The 25614-nt window shown below is 37.9% G+C and overlaps 1 protein-coding gene across 1 annotated transcript in view; it reads left to right on the top strand.

Annotated features, from left to right (window-relative positions):
• Positions 1-25058, top strand: part of LOC114662541 (long-chain-fatty-acid--CoA ligase 4-like) — a 76943-nt gene extending 51885 nt beyond the window's left edge. Inside the window, exons 8-15 of the mRNA XM_028816066.2 lie at positions 3447-3518; positions 6075-6214; positions 10264-10436; positions 13633-13707; positions 20204-20392; positions 21594-21708; positions 21857-22014; positions 24695-25058. Coding sequence (XP_028671899.2) covers positions 3447-3518; positions 6075-6214; positions 10264-10436; positions 13633-13707; positions 20204-20392; positions 21594-21708; positions 21857-22014; positions 24695-24858 — 1086 coding nt within the window. The 3' untranslated portion in view covers positions 24859-25058. The remainder of the gene's footprint in view (positions 1-3446; positions 3519-6074; positions 6215-10263; positions 10437-13632; positions 13708-20203; positions 20393-21593; positions 21709-21856; positions 22015-24694) is intronic.
• The last annotated feature ends 556 nt before the right edge of the window (positions 25059-25614 follow it).

Here is a 25614-nt window from a genome sequence, read left to right as displayed (position 1 = left end):
ATGGGAGGTTTGTCTGGTTGTTGGGTGTGTCCCTGGAATCTCCACCAAAAAAATAAATAAATCACCGTCTCATCGATGGTATGAATCTTAGCAGCAACGGACCACTACACTGTATTTTAAGAGCAAAATTATCTAATATCAACTAACTGCAAGTGTAATTGCCCATGGTTAAAACAATACAATTAATACGATAATCTGAGTCAAATGATTGAGCACAACCACTCCTGCTCAGTCTAAACCTCACACATTGTGAACGTCACAATCAGAATAAACGCACAATAATGCAATCAAAGGAAACTGCTGAAGAGACCAGAAAAAAAGGTAGATGTAGATATCGGTTAGTCTAGAAAGTGCTACAAAGCCATTTCTAAGACCCCGAACTACATAATCCTGAACCATAATAAACACATATAATAACCTGCCAAAATGACTCAATGGGTACAGCATAAAATCATCTAGGAAATCTGAAGAGCTTCCAAGGACTCTTGCTTTAGCAAAAATCAATGTTCATGACTTCACACCCAGAAAATAGCTGAAGGAAATTTGCTTCATTGGAGAGTTCCAGGGTAGGAACCTTTGCTAATCAACTCAAATATAAATGCTCATCTCTCATTTTCTTGGAAGCATTTGGATGGTCCCCTGAGCTTTTGGGTTGAATCTTCAATGGATAAATGAGGAAAAAGTTGAACTTTTTAAACAGCATGGGTCCCATGATGTCCAGAATGAGGCAAGCACAGCATTCCACTAGAAAAAGAGTCAAACATGGTAGCAGTAATGTGAAGGTACAGAAATTCTTTGCAGTCTATGGATCTGGAAGACCTGACAGAATTGAAGGAAAACATGATTATGTACTGTATCAGGAAATATTTAAGTAGAATGTTCAGTCATCTATCTCTGAGTCAAGCTCAAGAGAATGATGCAAGTTCATGTCAGAATGACTGAAGAGAAGCAAAATGAAAGTTTTTGAATTGACCTAGTTGGAAGTCCAGATCTAAACTCAATAGAGATGCAGGCCTCAAAACAAACAGTTAATATACTGTATATCTGCAAAGAAGAATGGCCAAACATTATTGCATAGAGATGTGATTATAGAAAACATTTGGTTGCAGTCATATCTAATAATCTGATTTTGATTAAAGACTTGAAAACTCTAGGATTCAAAATTTGCAATAACAGAAGAAATCAGGAAACTAGTAATTATTTCATGGAGATCTATTTGAAATAAAATTCTTTAAACAACAAGATAAAATGCTACACTAAACAGAAGCACAAAATTGGAAAAGGCTAAAAGTGAATTAGAAGGATACCCATTCAAGGGAGCTATGGGATTAAAGACACAATCCTCAGAAAAGAAAATCATAATATAAAGAAGACATTTAAAGAATAAGTATTCAATGAAAACTTAAACACAAGGATAAATGTGTGACTTTTCAAAGAAAGGAGTAAAAAGCTCATACACAAAATAAAAGTCTGAATTATCATAAACTGCCCTAGTCTGGGGCGTTCATAAGAAATGTAATAATTTACTTAATGAGGTAGAATTGCATAATAGACTAGAATTGTTTTGTTAAATATTTGAAATATTCAAATGTGTGCTTCAATATTGATGTTTAAAGTCTTAAATATTCTCGATTGTAATAGTCATTTTCACCCCCTGGAGGGCTAGATCCCTAGTAAAAGATCAAAAATCAAAAATAACATCATATTTGTAATCACTGACTTTGAAATAGTCTAAAATAATATCTTTCAAATTTGTCATTTTTTAATAACCTTCTAGGAGTGGATTTTAGAGGGAAAAGACCACTGGCAAGAATCAAATATCAAAAAATATTATCATATTCATGATCAGCAACCTCAAAATAGCATAAAACCAACACCCAACAAGCCTGTATTACTGTTCCCCATTTTTCTTTGAAGGTTTATGAAAAGGAGTAACTTTGACCCCTGATATCTGTTTAATGGGTGAACCCCTAGGGTCAGTTGATGTGACACGAAAAACCTCCAACTCCCTGTGATCATTTTTGCTGAAGACACCTATTGGTTTACTCTTCATCATAAGAGTTTAATTTCCTGCACGAAATATGGTGCAGTAATGGACTAAAAATGAGGGTTTTGTTTTGTCTAGATGGCCTACAATTGGGGGAAACCCTAAAATGCTTGACATCCTGCATTAACTAGACATCAAGAAGAGTCAAATGGTGAGGTTTTCTCCTACCGGTGAGACAGGAAGCACCAGAAAAAAAAAAAAAAAAAAAAAACTGAAGTGATTACAAAGCATTCATAAGTACATTTTAGGAACACAAAAATCACTTGGCAAGCGCAAGTCTAGAAAATACTGTCTGAAAGGCAAACTGAACTCTAATACAGAACTTGATCAAATGAAACATTGATTCGTTATCTTCAGTTTAAAAGAACAAGTCATGAAAAAGTCCGTCCTTTAACTAGCCCTTAGAGGGACAACAAGTCTTGCTTAGAACCGAGAGACCACAAGGTGCTTCTGGGCATTCCTCTCATTTTATTTGCTGTCTGGACCCCTTTTTGCTGCAGTGCAGACAGCCTGAAACCCACTAAGAAGCTCTATCCAATTACATTGATATTGACATTTTGTAAAGAGGGGTTGTGATAGATTGAGGTCTCCGTGACCCCTTGAACCCTCAGACTCGACTCCAGACACCAGGTAAAAGTCCAATTATATGAATATTTATTTTAATAATAAAGTGCACAAAGCACCCTCCTCTCTACAATACTCAATAATACACAATAATCAATCCTCCACACTCCCAGACGCTTTGCCACCCTTCCACCCAGCTCAGCTCGACGTCTGGGATTTCCCATAGTCCTTTTATATTCCCTGACCCGGAAGTGTTTCCCATCCTACAGTCCATGTGATTTCTTATCACTTCCGGGTCAGATAAAAAGTCCTTTTCTTCAACCCGGAACTTGCCTACGACGAACTTCCGGGTTATAGGGCACAAACAACTCTCTGGGCCTCCCTGCAGCGTCATCTGTTGGCCCCTGTGATATCCAGCAGGGCTGTAAAGGAAAACTCCATCGTCCATGATTCCCTGCTGGTATTCGGGGCACATCCATGCAGCAGGGACAGCTCCATCTGGCGGCCTGGGGGTGTTGGCCAGGGTGACAGGCTGGCCATATCCCACAGGGTCCATACTAAGATTCAAACCTAAGTAGTAATAAACCAGAGTAGGATAAATGAAAGGAGCACGACCAGACCACAGCAGGTTTATTTTATTTTTTTGTATCTTTTATGTCTTCTAAAAATACTAAAGTTAATGAAATGCATGTATTGTAAGTCATGATTTGGTGCAATGTGTTCTTTTTATTGTTCAGAAGGATGCAATTTAGGATGAGCATTAAGATTGGTTTATTCACTTTAGTTCATAGTCCATTTCTGTATTATTAAACTCTTCAATGTTTTCACTTCTCAGTCAGCAAAAATCAAAAAAGGGACTCAAGGAGACTGCACTGTCCTAAAGCCAACTCTCATGGCTGCAGTACCGGTAGGTGAAATGTCTGCATGCTATTTCACCATACTAGAAAATGTTTTCTCTTAATTTTTCAGACACATTACTATTCAAAACTTAGAATGTTGTTATATTCATCTCCCATATCTCAGGGCCTGAATGCCTGAATGCATTTTGTGCAGAGAAGTTGTTCTCCTCCAGTGACACAGCAAATTGGCGATGATGATGTTGTCTTGCCATGGGCAGTTTCCGCATACGATTTATAAAGAATGATACACAAACTCTTTAACACTGCTTTTGTAACAAAAGACAAAAATCAAAGCAGGTTTGTCCAACAATCACTTTTGTCAGGTGTGTGTCTTTTGCTCCTGCTGTTTTGAATGACTCCCCTGCACCTGGCTCTGAAGCTCCTCATTTCCATGATAGCATGCCAGCTCATTTTGTTGGTGGCTCATCCCCACTCTGATAAAACTTGTCGGAGCCGTTACAATATATGTATATACTGTTCACAAGTCCTAAGAAAAATATTACAAAGTGGAAATATACTTGGTACATGCAGTTTCTGAAGATATTTGTGGTCTGTTGTTCTCATCCTCTTGGAGAACTTGACACAACAATTTGACTGTCTTATTTGCTTCTGCATCTTCAGGGTATCCCAGACTGACTCAAAATGTTGAGATTAGGACATTATAAGGGGCCGTACCATCTGTTGCTGGATTCCTTTTCACTGCACATAGTTTTTTTATGATGTTGGCCTTGTGTTTGGGAACATTATTATACTGCAGAATGAAGTTGGGCCCGATCAGACGCTGCCTGTACTTTTCAGCAGTTAGGCAGCCATCGAATTTGTCTGTCTACAGAAATACAGCTCCAGACCTGCAGGGAACTTGCACCGTGCTTCGCTGTTTCCTGCAGACATTCATCCATGTACTGTCCACCAGCCCTTTGGCAGAAAAACTACATTCCATTAGAGTAGTAGTTAGCACCAAGATGGAGGTGGAGGGGAGGAGACCAAGAGAGGGGCCAAAGAAGGCTTGGTTTGAGATGGTGTTGGATGATAGGAAAAGAATGGCTTTCGCCACAAAGGATTGCTAGAACCATGGAAAATGGAAGGAACAATTATTGGAGACAAGTTTGGGTAGACCTGAGATATGGTTGTTAAAGCTGGTGATGATAATGCTGTTGAACGGTTACAAGTTCTTATTAATGGCAAGAAGTTCTGACATGAATTCTTTAGATTACAGCTTTTAAATCAAGAAAAACTGAAATTTCAAGAGGAATGTGTAGCCTTGCAGTATACTTTGTATGTGTGTATGTCATTCAGTCATTTCCTAACTTAGAAAGCTTATCCTATGGAGCTTATCCCAGCTAGCATAGGGTGCAAGGCAGGGCGTCAGTCCTCCACAGGGCGAACACATACACACACAGCCCAGCCACACAGAAGGACCAATTACATATTGTCAGTTCACCTAACCTACATGCCTTTGGACTGTGGGAGGAAACCAGCATGCTGCCAATGCGTGTATGTATATTTTGTGATAAATAACCAACCCTTGGCACAAAAAGTGGTTTGGGGCAGCCTCCCATATACTTGGAAATGGCTGCAAAATTGAAGAAAGAGGTTACAAAATAGTACATCTTTACAGACAAGAGTCCAAAACAGAATGGGGGTTTGATGCAGACAGGGTGGGTTTTAAAGGCGTAAAGAGGAAGTGACGTCTTCAGGGGTGGAACCAGAAGTGACGTTAAAGGGCCCAGGCAGAATTTCCTGCGGGGTAAAAAGAGAAAGGGTCAGTGCACTCTGCCACCCCCTGATCCGACCCGTAATTACCTTCTTTCGAGTCCTTTAGCTGCCTCCCATGCGCACGTGTGTGACAATGTATTAAACGTATTTACTAGTGTATTCTACTCTGTTTTTAAAATTTTTCACAGTAAATATTTTCAGGTCTTCCACCAATATCTAATATTAAATAAAGGGCACCTCAGTGAGCAAATGCACTCATACATGCATTCCTTATGTTTATTTTCTTTAAGCTATCAAACACCTACTGGCACTTAACAATAAAGTTAACTAATGTTGTCTTATTTTAATTTCTTATTTGTCTTTTATTCTTCTTTTCTTCATTATGTAAAGCACTTTGAGCTACTTTTTGTATGAAAATGTGCTATATAAATAAATGTTGTTGTTGTTGTTGTTGTAAAGTAATTGGCAATTATTTTTACACAGTGCCATTTGGCATTGGATCACTTTATTCGTTAGGTAAATTAAATAAACGTAGTGTTTATTCACACAAATATCCTTTTATAATATTGGATTTTAGAGCTTCTAAATTGGCCTGGTGTAAGTAAAGGTATGTGTGCATTTTAGCATACCGTGCCACTGACTGTTTTCCTTCTAGGACTGCTTTATTTCCTGTGCCTAATTCTGACTTCTAGGAACTCTTAAATGAAAAAATGTGAAATATAAACTGGCTTTCAAATGAAAGGCAAGATTGAAATAATTTGTTGTTAGACCACTGTTGCTGTCATGTTTTTGCAATAATAGAATCAAATGAACATAGCTAAAGTTTTCAAATGTTATTTGCTATGTAGGAAATAATGGACAGAATTTACAATAATGTCATGAACAATGTTCAGGAGATGAGCTGTTTTCAGAGAAAAATCTTCAAATTCGCGTATAACTACAAATTGGGAAAAATCAAACATGGCCATGATACACCTCTCTGTAATAAGTAAGTAATGCTTTCAGAAATATTTACTGTAATAGCTAGCTGTACTTTATTTCTAAAATGATTTTAATTAGGGAAATTTTATGTGATTTTACATGTTGCTAAGTTTTTATGTATAAGCAATGTTTTAGAAAAATGTTAACATAAATTGCAAGTCATATCCAGTATGTTCGAGGCCTACAAGAAGAATTTTATAGTAGAATTTTCTTTCAAAGAGCTTAACAATGCATGTTAAAACCAAATAAATTGTTAAATGTTTTTCCTTAATATAGTGATAGTCATGTATTTTCTCAATGAGTTGCACCCAGGATAAGCGCAGAGAGTCAGTTTCTATTCAGGAACCAGCAGTTACAAACCAAAAAAGCCTGTCGTGACTGTGACCCCAGACTTTGCAGGTCACCTGTGCACTGTGCCAGGTTGTCTTTTTGATTCATCATAAATGCTGGTCTTTAAACTGTGGGAGGAAGTCAGCAAACACACCAGAGATATTTTGACATTGGCTTTGAATAAACTTTAAACCAATGTAACTTAGCTAACTGCTGTGATTTGCAGACATCTTTGTCACTTTTCTAGAATTGAGATCCACTCATAAGAGAAGCTTATGACTTTGAATGTTGTAGTATTGTTTTAACAATGGTAGAATCTTAATCGCCTGTGCAAACTAATAAGGACAAAATCAAGCTCAAGCAGCATTTCAATGCTCAGTCCTTTTCATATTTATTTAGTTGGCTGAGGCCTTTAACCAAGGCGACTTAACAACATTTATGATAGAAATGGTTACATTTCTTTTGGTGTTCCAATTGGTACAGAGGAATGTCATGTGACCTAATAATGGTTACATAGTGTCAGTAGCAGGATTTGAACCCACAACCTCAGGGTTTGAGGGCAAAAACCTTCAACACATCACAATGTTTGCCTTTCTCTTTAGCTATTGTTATATACAGACAGTTGACTTTGTTAAGTTGTGTTCACTAAACTGCAAAATAAAGTAAAGCACTTATATTAAAACACAGATATGTTTACCAAAGTGCTGTACAATTAAATAATAATAAGTAAAATAACAAAATATAATAAAATAATATCCCTTAATTACTATCATCTTGTATGAAATACACTGGCTACTCAATGCATAAAATTCAAACCCTTCTAATTGGAATGAATAGCCAGGGAGAAAAGGTGTGTTTTCAGCCTTTATTTAAACATGCTCAAGTTAGGTGCAGGTCTAATCTGCAGTGGCAAATTGTTCCAAAGTCATGGAGCAGCCATCACAAATGCACAATCAACCCTGTGCTTCAGCCTTGCCCGAGGTGTCAGCAGTAACAACTGGTCAGACGATCTCATAGACTGAGATGGGGCATATCAAGACATCAAGACACTATATAAAAGAGGTCGGGATTGTCCTTCCGTCCTGTGAGTGCAAAGCGTAGCGGTATTCCGCTTATCACAGATTTACTACTTGCGGCTTGCGGTACGAAGCAACGCGATGTGAGCAGAGTTCTGGTGCTCCCATCGTTCCCTTGCTTTTGTGCGTGTTCTTGGAGATTAGGTAGGCTATTTTTAGATTTGTATACAAAGAAATTTTGTCCTGCCTTACTTCTTCTAACTTGGTCACTTTATTAGCAGTCATTCATTGACTTTTGCGACACGACGAAAGGCAAAGCCCTCACTGACTCACTCATCACTAATTCTCCAACTTCCCGTGTTAGGTAGAAGGCTGAAATTTGGCAGGCTTATTCCTTACAGCTTACTTACAAAAGTTAAGCAGGTTTCATTTCAAAATTCTACGCCTAACGGTCATAACTGAATCCTACTTACGTACATACTGTATATACGTCCATAGCCTGCAGCTCGGTCGCCGTGTGAGGCGGGGTTGCGTCCTGCGTCCCTCGGCCTCCCACGTAGTTGGCTGCCTGCCTATTTTACACGTTTGCAGAACCGCCAATGCCTCTTAAACATCTTAGATTCACAGGTGACGATTTGAGTAGTGGACACTTTGATGTTTATGAATGTTTCAACTCTCAAAAGCTGGATGTGAAGTTATCGATGAAACGGGATGTATGCTTACAATGCTTGACAGATGTCGAATGTCACTTCAACACAACAAGTCCTGCAAATACTAACGTAATTGAAACAAACCATGAAACTCAAACTGATTATGACAGCAGCAATCCATGCTGTGAGAAAACAGTAAAAAGGAGGCGTGTCAGACGTCGTGGTACATTTTCTGATGCAGCTAGGCGGAAACAACTTCGTGACGCTGCCGCCAAATACTCGCAGACAAATCCATAAGTTCATAGACACGCTGTCGCTAAATACTCGCAGGCAAATCCACAAGTTAATAGAGATGCTGCCACTAAATATTCGCACGCAAATCCACAACTTAATAGAGCTTCTGTTTCTAGGTACGATCCCAATAATAAAAAGCGGCTCATACAAAAACAACAGGTTTGGCTCAAAAAACCCGATTGTGGATTTGCGTACAGCCACCGAAACTTTGTAATGGCACGAGACTTCAGGTCACGTGTCTGCAAAAGAACCTAATTGAGGCAACTATTTTTACTGGCAGTGGCTCATGGGAGAGCTTTTTATTCCTCGCATCCCCGTTATACCCTCTGATCTCCCATTTCAATTTAAACGCCTCCAATTTCCAGTAAGGCTCTGCTTTGCAATGACAATTAAGTCTCAGGGACAAACCCTACAAAAGGTTGGCATTGATTTAAGGCAAGATTGCTTTTCACATGGCCAACTGTACGTTGCATGCTCAAGAGTAAGCTCAGTGCACAGCTTGGTCATATTATAACCGGAGGGCCAAACTGACAACGTGGTATACAAAGAGATCCTTAACAAATAATTATTTGTATATTTTCCCTCAGTTTAAAAATGTTTACTTTTCTTCTTAATAACAATTTTAAGGCAGTATTTCGCCCTGCGAAGCACGGGTATTTTGCTAGTGGTTTAAGAAGACTGATGAGGAAGACCAGTGCTAAACCATTTAGAGACTTATAAACAAGCAATAAAAGCTGAAAATCAAGTCTGATGCTAACAGACAGCCAACGAAGAGAGGCTAATATGGGAGTGATATGCACTCGCTTGCGAGTTCTAGTTAAAAGCCTGGCAGCTGCATTTTGAAACAGCGTTTTTCAGTTTTTTAGAGTTATATCAAGGGTATTCCACATATACAAGTCACTCTCCTCTTTAGGATTATTTATTTTTCGCATATTTGTTTTTTAGGTGGTACAGGGAGTTGTTTCGCTTCCTCCAGTTCCTGGGTCCTTGGTTTAAATCCAGGCTTAGTCAGTGTGTTTGCACATTCTCCGTGTGTGCTTCCGACATTTGTTCCATTTCCTCCTGTGCCCTGTTAATTGGTGTTACTTAATTAGCCTGGTGGGAGTGAATTTGCAAGTGCTGTGGGTGTGCCCTGTTATGGAATGACCACTTAATCGGTGTTTTGTTCCTCCCACTGCTGTTGATGCGCTGTGTCTCTCCAATCTACTGTAACTGAATAAACATGGAGTAGTCGAATGAAGAACAGCAAGCCTAAGGGAGACATGTTAGGGTGTTCCTGTTTAATCAGATGAAGAAAACCAAACAAAACTAACTGCTCAGCTGTGTAAATTGAACAAAAAGAGTTCTAAAATCAAACTGGAACCGCCAGGCTTTGTTGAGAGTTTTAAGTCAGTCACCAGGTAGGAGCCCCTGCCTGCGTTGTGATCTTTACACAGAGTGGCTCCTCCTTCCTGCAGCCTCGGGATTTATAGGTGGGGGGCCAGAAGGGGTGGAGTCACATGCCACACTGGGCATCTGTGGAGGGAACAGCAGAGGGACACGGTTAGCGCCAGTGCCCCCTTTCGACGCAGGGTGGTAGTACATACCTTTTATGAGCCCAGAGAATGATCCACTAACGTGCATGTGTAACAATGGCTAGGAAGTGGAAGGATCTTTTTTTTTTTTTAAATTGTTTACAATGTTAACATGTTGTGGCATATTTAACTTTCACTTACAGAAGTAACACAGTTCTTTGTAACTTAAATGTAATGTTTGGTCCACATTAGGGTTATTTTCAAAAAGGTGAAGTCCTTGCTGGGCGGAAACATTCGGTTGCTGCTCTCAGGTGGCGCACCGCTTTCTCCAACCACCCAACGCTTCATGAACATCTGCTTCTGCTGTCCAGTTGGACAAGGCTATGGGCTGACTGAAACGTGTGGAGCAGGGACAATCATGGAAAGTAAGTCATAAAACAAATACATCAAGCTGGTTTATGGTGGCATAAGGATGATAAGGAAGGTTGAGGCACAGGTAAGCATATTTTATATATTTTATGCATTTGATAAAATTAATAATTGTAGCTGTGAATTTCTGTTTCTAAATTGTTTTTAAAACAACACTAACATTTTAGATTACTACATAGAAGTAGTAAACATAAAAAATATTTGCAATTCACAGTGTAATGATTTAAAGTTTCAGTTACAGTTAGGCACAATTTAGAGTTTTACTTAAGTTACTTTTGTATGGTTTGTTTGGTTTCAGAGTATTTAATAAGTAGTTGTCATCATCTTTTGATTTTAAACATACAGTGTTATTTATTCAGAAATGTTTAGTTTGTTCTTATAAGTTTTTCAGACCATTAGTCTCCAGTTTAAACAAATGAATGTACTTCATGCCAAAAGTAATGCAAATATTGGAATTAGCAACATGGAACAGTATTGACTTTCAGCACAAGCAAAGGGAAGATCCCTGGCTTAAAATATAACAACATCACACATTGTCCTTACTTCAGCTGAATAAAGTGTTCAAACCTCCGCACAGGGTGATGTTTAATCTTACATTTAATATGTCATAAAAAATTTTATACACATTCTATATACTGTACTTAAGGTCACTCAGTCGTTGTCTAACTCGCTTAGTCATGAACAGGGTCAGCTAGCATTTGAAGCAAGGCAGGGAACACGCCCCGGACAGGGTGACAGTCCATCGCAGACTGAACACATGCACACCAACAACACACTCGGGTCAATTTAGTATAACCAACACACCTAACCGACATGTCTTTGGACTGAGGGTGGAATCCAGAGCACTAGGAGGAAACCCACACAGTCATGCGGAGAACATGCAAACTCCACGCAAAGAGGACCCAGGAAATGAACCCTGGTCTCTTTACTATGTGGAAGCAGCACTACCACTGCGCCACCATGCTATCTGTATACTTAAGGATTTCTCAAAAATCAAGACAAGTCAAGGGAAAGATTTCTCAAAAATCAAGACAAGTCAAGGGGCAGAGAAACTCCTAAATTACAAACAAATATTAAACAAGTTCTTTCATTTGTTCTAAATTCAAATTATTGCTTTCTTTCATTTGTTCTAAATTCAAATTATTGCTTGAGTTTGCAAGAAAAACAATAGAAATGGTGGTCTCTCATATGTATCAAACCTCATTCTTCATTAATAAGTGTGTAGTTTAGTTTTAACTTATGTAAACTCTATGTGAATGTTCTAATGCAACTAAAACAAACTCAAACAATAAAATGGTAATATATATACAGTATATATATATATATATATATATATATATATATATATATATATATATATATATATATATATATATATATATATAATATTAGACAGGTGCAAAGGCTTGTGAACACACAGCTGATAATTTCCTTTTTGTCATATAATGACACATAAAATGTCAACTTCATTTGGGCTATTTTGGGCTACTCTGTTAAGCTGTTCTTATTAATACTGTTATAAATGTCACATTGTTTACCAACAAACTTAAAATTAATTTTTGACTAAAAAACAAACAGGTAGACTTGAATATGTTATTTCAAGTGTGTAACTATTACTATTGTAGAATTAATTTTGCTAATATGTACTATTGTCGCAAGAAATATTTTAAGTTATTTGTGTACCACTTATGCATTGTAGTACTGGTAACGGCTTTAAGTAATGGGTACATTTATTTTTTTGTCCAAATTTTTTTTCTGATTAAAGTGGTTTGTAATGGAAAATTCAACATTGGTAATGGTTTACCCCTGTGATTCCTACCATCAATCCCCTAAAGATCTCTCTTGGAGTAGTGAATACTACCCTGAAATGGATTCAGGAGACAGTCTTTTCCTTCCAGAACCTGATGTGGTTGCTCATGTGCGTCCACAAGCCTTGATGATTGGAAAATTGTAACGATCATTAAATCATCACCACAAGTCAGTGCAAGCCGTCTGTAATCACGCTTACAAGATCATCTTAAAACAATCAGCAAGTGGACAAGTTATTGCAGACCGTTTGATTCAGGACTATGAAAGTCCTGCAAGAAAACAAGCTTTAAGTGCAATAAACAATGCTGATCGCATCGAGTTCTGCCAAAAATACATGGGATGGACTGCCACAGATTGGGAAAATTTGATGTTTACAGATGACGTGACCTTCACTCAGTTTAAGAATTAAACTGAGCAATGGTACAATGCAAAATATCTGGTGCCACCTGTCAAACAGTGTGAAAACACTATGGTTGGGATGCCATTTCAGCATTCAGGTGTATAGGCCTCTGGATAATGCCAGAACACACTAGAATGACAGGACCAGTTTATTTGAAGGTGCTGAAGGATAAGCTCACACATTTTGTAATACATTATACAATTTATTTTCAGCAGCATGGGATGCACTGTCAACACAAGCAGGATGGTGGCTTGCATTGGCTAGGTATTAGTTGTTATATCCATGGCCTGGAAATTCGACAGACATCAATCCAATTGAAAATGCATGGGGGACAATGAAGAAAGCCCATCCTGAAATGCAACCTTTATGGAAGACCTGAATGAAACACAAGATCAAACAAGTTTGGGTGTCACAGATTATAGAAGACTACTGTCATCAACTCTGCCATTCCATGCCTGCTTGTACTCAATAATAAAGGGCGACATACAAAATACTAACTGCTTCTAGTAGTGCCAGCAGTTACTGGATTATTGTCAAATGTAACTTCATTCACTGTTTTCACTGTGCAAAATTAAAGAATTACTGGTGGTTGCATTTATTTTACTTGCTTGTATGTTTTGCTTTTGAATACTTGCATATATTTGCATCTCTGTGCTGTGTTCACAAACTTTTGCACTTGACTGAAGTAGTAATTCACAGGGTGTAGTAACACACAGTCTGTTCTAACTCTGCTTTAATACAAATGGAGGGTTTTTTAAGTAATCAACAGAAGTTGGGACACCTTTGCAAATTGTTTGCTTTAACTTACAAGACTTAATTTTTCTTTAATTTGCCACAGAACATCTGTAAGTTGTAAGCTATTAGTTGTTCCCTGAAGATGGCCCATTTTAATATTCTGGTATTTCCTTTCTTTCAGTTTAAATATGTATGGTGCTGAGTATGCTAATATTATTATCTTAATATACCTTTTTTGAATGTTTTAGGTTCAGATAATACAGTTGGTCGAGTAGGAGCACCTCTTATGTGCAATGAAATATCTCTTCGAGACTGGCCTGAAGGTAAAAACAACGTGGAATGCTTTTGGGTATTCCAGTTGATTTTTGAATTTTGTGCCATTTTACTTGCTATTTTTACTGCGAAGAAAAAATAAAATATTTTGCACATTTTCAACATGAATAAAAAAACAGATGACCACTTATTCGGGTCATTTCATAATTGAATTTCAATAGGTGGATAGCGTAGTAATTAAAAAACAAAACAAGTTAAATGCTTCTCATTCAGTCTGTCAGTACTGTAGTAGTAAAAGAAGTTTTCAGCAGGCGTGCTAATGCTGGACTGTAGGTGGAGCTAGCATGCCAACCTAAAGATTGTATACTGTATTTTCCCTTTCAGTCTGGCTACAGTTACTTGCTAGTTTCCCAAAGATAATTATTCATCCATTCATTTTTTTATTTTCTAACTCACTCTCTGACACTTGTTTTGTGTAGCCTTTAATAAAACTGTCAGTGATTTAAAGTAATTGCATTACAAAAGAAGACAATATTGAATTCACTTAATAAAATAAAGTGCATCCATTTTTTAAAAGGAAGCTGAGTTAGGAATTTTTACATACTCTTGGACAAATCTCACATCATTTACATTATCCAGCATTCAGCACAGAGTATGAGTAAGTGTCTTGAGATATGTCATGTGCACTTTGGACTTGAAACCCCCCACCCCATTGTCTAGTACTATGGTATACACTGATTGCTTCCCTCATTTGCCCATTTTTTCTTGTCTCTTGGACTGACTGAAGCAAACTCATTCACCATGTTAAAACATCTCTTGCTTCTATTACAAAAACCTAACAGCAGCGATGTTTGTTGTACCTGGGGAACAGTAATACTGGGCAGAGTGAAGTGTACACTTTTTAAATATTATATTCACACTACTTGACAAGTCACCTCCATTTCCATCCTAATACAGAAATGAACAAATTTGTTGGTACCCCTCCTGAAAAAAGAAGAACCCACAATCAGTGCTAGTGCACCAGCCAACTGTTTGGTAGCTAACCAATGAGGCTAGGTCAATGCCTAATTCGCCTTAATGGTGGTGCCGGCCCTGCCCACATTTGCCTCTGAAACTGACAAAAGTAACTGGCACACATCATTGTTTATTTCCTGTTTAACAAAAATCAGACTTTGATTCAACAGAATATTTCAAATAATAATACATATGTAAATAGCATGGACAAAAATGATGGGACCTGGTCCCTTAACCTAATATTTTGTTTCACAGCTTTTAGAGGCAATCACTGAAAACACATGATTCCTGTAGCTCTCAGTGAGACTTCTGCACCTGTCCACAGGTAGTTCAGCCCAGTATTCCTGACCCAGCTGCTCCAACTGTGTTAGTTTTGAAGGGGGCCATCTCCAAACTGCATGTTCAAGTTCTTTCCATAGATGTTTGACAGGATTCAAATCAGGGCTTATGGAAGACCACTTGAGAATAGTCCAATGTTCTTTTCTTAGCCATTCTTGAGTGGTTATAGTGTTTTGAGTCATTATCTTGTTGGAGGATCCAAGACCTTCAACAAAGTCAGAGCTTTCTCACAATGGCCAGTACGTTTCACTCCAGAATGTTGTAGTCTTGAGATTTCATTGTTCCCTGCACAGACTCGAGGCACCCCATGCCAGATGTAACAAAGTAGCTCCAAAACATAATTGAGCGTCTTCCATGTTTCACAGTATGTATGGTGTTCTTTAATTTGAAAACTTCATTTTTTTTCATTTCTGGACATGGAACTGATGTGACTTGCCAAAAAGCTCCAGTTTTGTCTCATCTGTCCATATGACATTGTCCCGGTAGTATTGTGGCTTGTCAGTATACATTTTAACAAATTCCAGTCTGGCTTTTTTATTTTTTTTTTTCCAACAGTGGTCTTCTTCCACTGAGCCCACTGTTACTCAAAAAGCGATGGTGCGAACAGACACTGATGGACCTTGACCTTGGAGTTCAGCTGGTATCTCTTTGGAAGTTATTTCTGTTTTTTTCTCTACTATTCTCACTGTCCTTCTGTCCTCTCTGAGGTTGATTTTCCTCTTGTGACCGCATCCAGGGAGGTTGGCTACAGTTCCATGGACCTTAAACTTCCTATTAATATTTGCAACTGTTGCCACATGAACATTAGCCTGCTTGTAGGTGGTCTTACAGCCTTTTCCTTTAACGTGTTTGTCTGTAATTTTCTTTCTTATCTCAGACAACTATCTCCTATGCATTCTCTGGCCCATACTCAGTTTGGGGGACACAATGATACCAATGAACAGAGTGACTACTTTTCTCTATTTAATATGCTGAATGACTGATTGCACAGTTGGGATACGTTTGTGATACTAATCAAAGTACTAGGGTGCTGTACCGTGTTAGCCATTATGAATGTAGAGAAAAGCCAAGCAAAATGACACCTTTTATTGGTTAACTAGAAAGATTACAATATGCAAGCTTTCGAGGCAACTCAGGCCCCTTCTTCAGGCAAGATGTACTAATCAAAGAAAGCATCTAGTTTGAAGAAGCATTCTAATCCAATTATTTATGATCAATTTTGTTGAGGACATTTTAGAATATCTTTGTAGAATAAGCAATACTTGATCTCATTCCATGCTTACTTTGCTTTACTCGATGATAAATCAAAAGCATACAGGTATACACAGGGACAACTGCTTTTCATTTCATCACATTTCTGGAGGCATACTCCACTTTTTCAATGAGCTATAAGGGCACCAACAAATTTGGCCGCAAATCTGTCCATGTCTGTAAATATAATTCGTCCTTGTATATGGAGACAGATGTTTCTGATTCCAGGCAGCATGGTGGCACAGTGGTAGCGCTGCTGCCTCGCAGTAAGGAGACCTGGGTTCGCTTCCCGGGTCCTCCCTGCGTGGAGTTTGCATGTTCTCCCCGTGTCTGCATGGGTTTCCTCCGGGTGTGCTGGTTTCCTCCCACAGTCCAAAGACATGCAGGTTAGGTGGATTGGTGATTCTAAATTGGCCCTAGTGTGTGCTTGGTCTGTGGGTGTGTTTGTGTGTGTCCTGCGGTGGGTTGGCGCCCTGCCCAGGATTGGTTCCTGCCTTGCACCCTGTATTGGCTGGGATTGGCTCCAGCAGACCCACGTGACCCTGTGTTCAGATTCAGTGGGTTGGAAAATGGATGGATGGATGTTTCTGATTCCTGGTTACTTGTACTTGTTCTTAATAATGAACTTCTTAAATCAACAGGTTCATTGGGGCTGCAAAATTAATTTATATGTATGTATGGGTTTAAGGTTCTTGAAATTTAAATATATGCATGACTTACACCTTTTGTAAAAATACAAAGCATACCTCTTTTCTTTAAACACTGGAAACACAAATATGTAATGTAAAAAAGCCTACATGTTTACCACTGATTTTGATACTTACAGCAGAGCAAAGCAAGGAAGAATGTGCACTTGGTTATAACTGCATCAGAGTCGTGAAAATAATTCTGCGATTGTACTGCCATGCTGAATACCAGTCATCCAAGACATACAAAGCTGTTAAAAAAGTATTTGCCCCTTCTTGATTTCCTCTATTACTACCAGTTTTTGTCAATACATGTTTTCAGGTCTCGAATGAACAAATAATATATTTTAAGCTTATTTAATTGATGTAGTGAAAGGCAACCAACACCAACTGGCTTACAACTGAGTTATACCAGCCTAGTCAAAAGGATAACTGGAGTTATCTGATTGTTCACAGTCAGCACTACCCTCTATAAACTAAAGTTAGGATAAAAGGAAATTTCTGAAGAGATGTTCAAATCTGTTAGTCTAGAAAGAGCCACAAAGGAAAGAGCCACAAAGCCATTCCTATGTCTCTGGAACTCGACCAAATCACGATTGAGAGCCATAATCACCAAACAAAACACAGGAACGATTCTTCCAAGGAGAGGCCAGTCTGCCAAAAGCTCTCCAAAATCCTAGCTCAAGATCTTCCCAGGAGACACAAAGAATCCTAAAAAAAACATACAGAGAACTGCAACCTTCTCCTGCCTGTACACAGGATATTGCTTATCACACCACATTCAGAAGGATCCTGGATGAAATTGGACTTAACTGGACAATTTCTCAGGGAAAACCTTGATGATCCCAATCCTTTTCAGACAATGTTGTTTTGAAAGATGAGTTTTTCTGGACTATATGGGTCCCATTAGTACTGGTGTAAAGCAAGCACAGCATTTCACAGTAAGAACATCATAGTGGTGATTATGTGGGGATTCTTTACTGCTTCAGGACTTGGGTGACTTGCCATAATTGAAGGAAACATGAAATCTATTCGGCATCAAAAACTTCTAAAGACCAAAAACACAATAGTAAGTCCACATCACAGTGGCTGAAGAGAAACAAGATTAAAACTTTGGACTGGTATAGCCAAAGTCCAGAATTTAAACCCAATAGAGATTATGCAGTAGGACTTGAAATGAGCAGCTTATACTTCAAACCCAAATTAAAGTACTGATATTGAATTACAGGAAGTGTTTAGTTGCAGTTATTGCAACTTGGAAGGCACCAACAATAATTAAGTGTAATGCATTTATTTTTTCTACAGTGGCAGTTGGCATTGGATATCTTTGTTCATTTAATAAATTAAAAATGTTAATTGTTCATTTAGGAGAATTATCTAATATTGGATTTTGTTTGAAGGTATAAAAACATTCAACGTCAAATCATTTCCAATAACAGGGCATTGTACTTACCCATAAACACACACTAAATAACAGTTATGTATAATTTAATTGACACTGCAGTCAGTCTAAATGTTAACACAGGTGTTTAAAAATGATACCATAGATGCTACCTCAAACCACTGAAGACCTTCTGTTCAGAGATTATAAAGTATGAAACTGATGCTTATTAGACTCCTAGCAATGAATTTTGACCTGCTCGGATGGGGACTATTACCTTAGGTTGGCTCACTGACTTGGGAGAGAGTGTTGCATATGAGTTGGTTCTGAGCCCAGGTGAGTGGAGTGAGGTGAGGCAGACAGTGTGTATGCACAGGCACAGAAATGGAGCAGCCAGGAGCACATGGAGCCACAGAAATGGTTGAGAAAAAGCACTAATGGGTCTGGCTGCTGAAGAAAAAAACAACGGTCCTTTTCATGGCTAACTACTACCATCTCTGCCTAAAGTGCTAAGTTCATTCCTTATATGCATTCCACCAGTTCTGGAACACAATCTCCTCTTGGCTGTCCAAGCTCATAGATCTTTGCTTTGAAATTCAAAGTTAAAGTATACAAGGGGTAGAAAGTGATCCATAATAGCTGTGACCTAAGACCCAGTAAACCCAGTTAGCACATGTAGCAATAGCTTACGTTTATGTGCATGGCCTTTCTCTCTATTATAAAAAAAAAATCTTTGGGAGGGAGACTAGGGAGACGAGACATGATCTTCTCGGAAGACAATTTGAAGTCCCGCGAGAGACACTTTAACTTGTTCCCAGCTGTAAAAAAAAAAATGACAAGAGACAAGCAAAACATGCAGCTTGCCAGCAGCAGAAAGCCAGCAGATGATCTGACTGCTTCTCTTCGCGTGCGTTCAGCCACCCTAACCCCCCCTTCACAACACAAGCGGCAGAGACGCGAAGAGGCAAAAGGACAGCTGCTGTACAGGCTTTAAAATAATTGGGGAGTGAGACATGCAGAACAGGCAGCTCGCCAGCAGCATAAAGACAGCAGATGATCTGACGGTATCTCCTTAGCGTGCGTTCAGCCACACCCCCTTCACAACGTGAGCAGCGTTATACATCCTACAAGAAAGAGATGTAACCACGCCCGGGGCCGGAAATAAAGGACAAGTATTGTTTTTACAAAAGTTTTAAAGTAAAAGTGAAAATAATGCATATGTAACAATTCCCATGAAAATAACAATCTCTTTAAATTGTATATCCAGTAAACCAAACCCAGGGGTGGGCAAGCAAAGCGAGCAGGGGGCGGAGCCCCGTAGTCTTCTAAATAGTAGTAATCTATTGTAATATGAACAGGAAACAATTTCCTGAATGGGATGAGATATAGGCAAGGTGGGATGTCCAAGTGTCACCATATAAAAACAGGTGTTGTTTGACAGGCAAGGGATGAGGCAGGGACAGATGCCAGACTGTTACTACAAGACCTACCCCTCCATTCTAGTAGAGTAGGGGACAGCATTTATCTTGGATGTTGATGAATAAATAAGCAAAACCATTACTAGTGCATTAATGAAGAATATCACATAGCAACACACATCTAATGTCATACCTTCCTTATATGACAGCACTCAGACATTCAAGCCCACCTACACATCTAGTAGTCTGGGAACAGCGAGGCAATAACAATGAACACTACATTGCCTCGGTCTTTTCATATTTAAAATGAATAGAAATGAAACCTTAATTTAATCTGTTTTTAAGTTATTATAACTAATAATATTTAGGAGGTGGCATTTTATCAGATCACATCAAGACCATTGTTTCTGTATGAAGCTTTCTCCAAAGGGGTAAGCCTTGTTCTAAATTTTTTTAGGTGGCTACACTGAAAAGGACAAACCAAATCCACGAGGGGAAATTTTGATTGGTGGACCAAATGTAACAATGGGTTATTATAAAAATGAAGAAGCCAACAAAGATTATTTTGTTGATGAACATGGACAGAGATGGTTTTGCACAGGAGACATTGGAGAATTCCACCCAGATGGCTGCCTTCAAATTGTTGGTCAGTATTCATGGTATCTTCTCTACAATGTAACTTAACTAGCACTATTTCAAAATCTAATTTGTTAAAATTCATTTTTTTTGCTTTGTTTTGAAAATGACAGAAATTACATTATTTGCATCTTTTTATGTTCAGCTTAAACTACAAAACCATGCCTATACAAATAATGTAATTCATTAAATACACAATTTGTTATATTAAAGAATGTATAGAAAATGACCAGCCTATGGTGTGATGTATTTGTTATTTTGTGAAACTATTTCCCAATATTTAAGTACTGGTGTTATACTGTATTCCATTTGAAATGGGAAATCAGAATGTCTGAGTTCATAGTGAGAATGGAATGGCCCCATAAGTCAAATTTCCAACTGAGGAACTTGGGGCTAGTCTGTCAAATCCGACTTTCTCTGACTTTAGATTATGGCGTCAATCCAAAATGGCAATGTGCACAGTGACCTTTAGTGAAGGCTGTATTATACTGTTCATTAGCACCTCTATTTGTGTCTCATTAAATCAGTTGTATACACAGTACTATCCAACCTCTACCTGTGGACATGTTGCGACAATGTTTCTATATGCAGAATATCACATAATGCATTGTTATCAACTACAATTTATTTCAATGGAGCAAGCACAACAAAGGTTTTCCGGACACATCCACATTCCATGTTTAACAGGAAGCAGTCAGCTCGGGTGTGATGTCATTCCCAGCTCCAGCATCCGACTTCCGAGGTAAATGGAGAACAGCATATGTGTTCTGAGTATGGATATTCGGCATAATAATGAATAATATCAAAAACATAGACCATTCTTTTACATTTCTTGACAACATCTGTCTGGAGGACATGAAGTTTATATATATATATAGATGCAATGTTGTAGTTTAAAAATGTCCAAGAAACAAAAGAAAGCAAACTAGATATATAGTATATAGTTAGGTACATTGAAAATCAAATTATCTCCAGCTTAAACCATATATTTCATTGCATTGGGTGGCATGATGATATAGGACTCGTCCAAGCTGTGGGAAGCTTTGCTTCAGATCAGTGATATTTTACCTAAAATTTACAAACAAAAAGATATATCATGTTAAGTTGATTTTTCTGTATAAAATGATTTCTTGTACTTTGTAAAGTGGTCATGTATGAGATATTTTAACGTATAAAATATTTTGTATTCATATTTGTGATGCTGATTACAGATCGTAAAAAGGACTTAGTGAAACTGCAAGCTGGAGAGTATGTGTCCTTGGCAAAAGTAGAATCTGCGTTAAAGAAGTGTCCACTGATAGATAACATCTGTGTTTATGCTGAAAGGTAATATAACAGCTAACATTCATTGAAGAGATTTTTTAAAGTCTGTTGAGATATTTTCTTTTAGGTACTTAAATGGTGCTTAATAATTATTAAACAAATAATAGAGTGTCTGGATATTTTCTGTAAATGACTATTCTCCCTATTGTAGTGATCATAATTACGTGATCTGCTTTGTGGTGCCAAATCAAAATAAACTGACTCTCCTGGCAAACAAGATAGGTGTTCGAGGGTCATGGGAGGAGATCTGCAATCACCCCTGCGTGGAGGCCCAAGTTCTTAAGGAAATCATAGAAGTAGCAGCTTCCAGTAAGTAAATACATTTTGAGAATTTAATCAATTGCTCTAAATCTGTATAATACACCTCTCTATAAATAGGGTGAATACCCTCCTTCCACTGTGTAAAATATCTATTTACATTCCAAACTTTTTTTTTTTGTTTCTCTCCTCCTACTCTGTCCTTAATTCACACTCTCCATCATATGATATCTCAACATGATTACCAATTAATTAGGGCCATGAATCACAACAAAATAAAAGTATGTAATCTCAGCTTTGTGTCTGTAGGATAAAGCTGATATTTTGCATTGTCAAATATGGATATCTTCAAGCTTTAACAGTTCTTTTTCCTGTTTATCCTGGCATTATGACTGCTCTGTCTCCTTACTGTAGTACTTGACTGCTAAATTCTCAGCTCCAAAGTACACTGATACCTGTGAGACCAGGAGCCTCATGTATAACACCGTGTGTAGAATTCACACTAAAACATGTTGTATGGACAAAAACAGAAATGTGGGTACGCACAAAAAATCCAGATGCATAAATGTGTGCATACACCAACTTCCACGTTCTTCTGCTACATAAATCCTGGTCTGTGCGAAATGTAACGCGTTTGCACGCGCCTGCTGCCCTACCCTGACTCCTCCCAGAATTATGCCTCTATTAATATGCAAATCAATAAAAATAGCCTCTTAATTTCAGCATTCTATGGAAAGACAATGGCAAAAGCTCAGGGGAAAAAAGAAGAATTTCAGCAAATGCCAAGTGGAGGCAAGGAAAAACATACTATTTATTGGTTTAAGCAGTGGTATAAACAACAAAAGAAAGCTGACCGAGTTACAAAGAGTGGTGGAGAAACTTGAAAGTTCAAGTTCAGAAAGCTGACAGTGCCCAAAATAAAAAAGAAGTGGTCAGATATCAAAGTCGACATGAAACTGCAAGTCGTAGCCCACCATCTGAGTGTCATATGGAAGCATATTAGGGCACAGAGAAAAGAAAAAAAAATTAGGGAAACAGTGAAGACAAAAAAGATTGAAATGTCGACTTTAATCTTGAAATTTCCACTTTAATCTCGTTCTTTATTTTGTCATTAAAGTAGAACATTGTAAATTTTATCTTAAATCGATGTTTAATTTACTAGAGTTTCTCAAATTCCATCGTAACTAAAATGCACATTCTATGTGTTCTACGTGTGTGAATCAGCTACATGCTTCTTAAATGGGTTTTCTCTTTTGTAGACAGGAGCGCTTAGGCAGCAGTTGCCACATAGAATACATTACATTCATAATATTACAGCTCTCTGAACATTTTAGAATACTAATGATGTATACATTATGTCATTTTCATTATGAAATGCATTTAAGCATGTATAAAACATGGGGGCACTGTGGTGCAGTAGTAGTGATGAGCTGGTGCCCCGTCCAGGGATTGTTCTTGCCTCCCAGAATATGCTTGGTGGGACGTGCATGATCCCCAATGAAATCTATTGCAGCAGTACTGTCACTGTCAAATATACCAACCCCCAATTCCTGTCATTCCATTCTTTTTCTCCACGCAACCAATTGCTACAATATAACCTCTATAATACGTTGTACATGTAAAACCAGCTGTAAGCTTAGAACACCAATTCTTCAAAACTTTTAAGGAACATTGAAAAATCTTTCTAATCTATGTTTAATTATTCCATCCCTCTATCCATCCAGGGTCGCACCAGTCCCAGCAAGCATACAGGAACAATCCTTGGACGGAGCGCCAACTCACTGCTGCTGCTGCACCAACATGCTCCCACATGTTTAATTATTAAAAGTATACATTATTTAAATGAAGTTAACAATTAATCTGTAACTCGTAATATACATACTTTAATGCATTTCTTAATGCATTTCATCATACAAATGATATCAAGTATACGTCCTAGTATTCTAGCAGCACACAGTGCCAAGAGGATAGCTCTAAATTGACTTAGAAGCCAGTCATCATCACCTGTAAATATGTGATGTCTTCTATAGAATTAAATTGAATTCCTTTATTGTCATTGTATGGTACAATGGGATTCAATATACAAATTCTTCATACACTTATTTTCCTATAAAATGATATAACAATAATAATATAATAAAAAACAATGAAAAATATATAGTATGAAAGTATAAGTACGATATTTGTGTACATATAGTGTAGATAGTGCAAGTGGTGTTCATAAAGTTGCTCAGGTTGTGCAATATTATTACAGATGTAGTGCAAGTTTACAGTGAGGTAATTGTAATTATAAGCACAAACAGTTCAACCGGGAGCACTTGATGTACTGATTGAGCGTCTTTATAGCTCTTGGGATGAAACTGTTTCTGAGCCTCAGTCTGTGCAAAAGCTCTGAAGGGTTTGCCTGATTGGTGAAGTTGAAATAGATCGTGAGCATGGCTGAGTGGAATCCATGCAGATGCTGGTGGCTTTCCTGAGGCAGTGTGTGCTATAAATGTCCTTCAGGGCTTTCCAATCAGCTGCTGTACAGCTGTGATTCCACACACATATACAATGGGTTTAAATACTCTTGAGTGGTTCACAGAGAGTAACTGCTAAAGCAGCTATGGTATTTGGAATAGTTTGGCCATTACATGCACCATTATATTATTACAGAATGTTTACAATCAAGTGTCTTAAATTTGTAAACGATAAGCAATTAAAAAATATTTATTTTGCATTTTCTACCCAGATGCTGCCAAACTGGAGCGGTTTGAAACTCCAGTGAAGGTACGATTGAGTCCTGAGCCATGGACCCCAGACAGCGGACTGGTTACAGATGCATTCAAATTAAAGCGGAAAGAGCTGAAAAAGCATTTTATTAATGACATTGAAAAAATGTATGGAAGAAGTTAAGAGAAAAAATCTGTCCCATATATTCAGCTCCCAATGAATTTGTGATTCACTTTTTCAGAAAGCCAAGCCAACGTGGTAATTTTCAAATCTGTATTAATGTTTCTCTTGCCAGTCCAAGTGGTTTGCTTTCACTGTGTTCTGTTGTGTGAAGGGTGTCACCTTGTAATTGTACCAAATAAATCAGATGTGAGACAACAAAGGCTGCCATCCACTTGTTTAGCTTTGATATTTTAACTTGTAAGCAGAACCACATGTACAGAGAAACGCTACACATTCTAAGTGTTCTCATTTACATTTGTGCTCCTTGAAAAAGTCTAATTTAATATTTTTCCATTGTAGTTTGTCTTTCTAAAGTAAGCAATTATTTAATTAATTAATTAATTTCTTTATCATATTGAGTTTTTAACTTGATAATATTGTGGCTATTTTTTACTTCAGTATGTACTAAGGATTCTTCTTCTTCCTCTTCATCTTTTCCCACTTCTCCAAACAGCTCAGTCCTGCACTTCCTCTCCAGTCAGACCCCTTTTCCTTCAGATCCAACTTTCTCCGCTTTAGCTTCCCTTGCTTTATCTTGTCCTGTACTTCCATTGTTATCATTCTGTCGCCCACATATTCATTGTCTCTCCTCATCGCATACCCATACCACTTCAACCTACTTTCCTGTACTTTTATTGTACCTCCTATAGTCTCATTTCTTATTCTGTCCTTTTTTGTAACTCCACACATCCATCTCAACCTTCTCATTTCTGCCAC

The sequence above is a fragment of the Erpetoichthys calabaricus genome, chromosome 12 (genome assembly GCF_900747795.2).
Source record: "Erpetoichthys calabaricus chromosome 12, fErpCal1.3, whole genome shotgun sequence".
NCBI classification, from domain to species: Eukaryota; Metazoa; Chordata; class Cladistia; order Polypteriformes; family Polypteridae; genus Erpetoichthys; species Erpetoichthys calabaricus.
The sequence above is the reverse complement of the archived record's forward strand: the minus strand, read 5'-3'. Positions and strand labels throughout refer to the sequence as shown.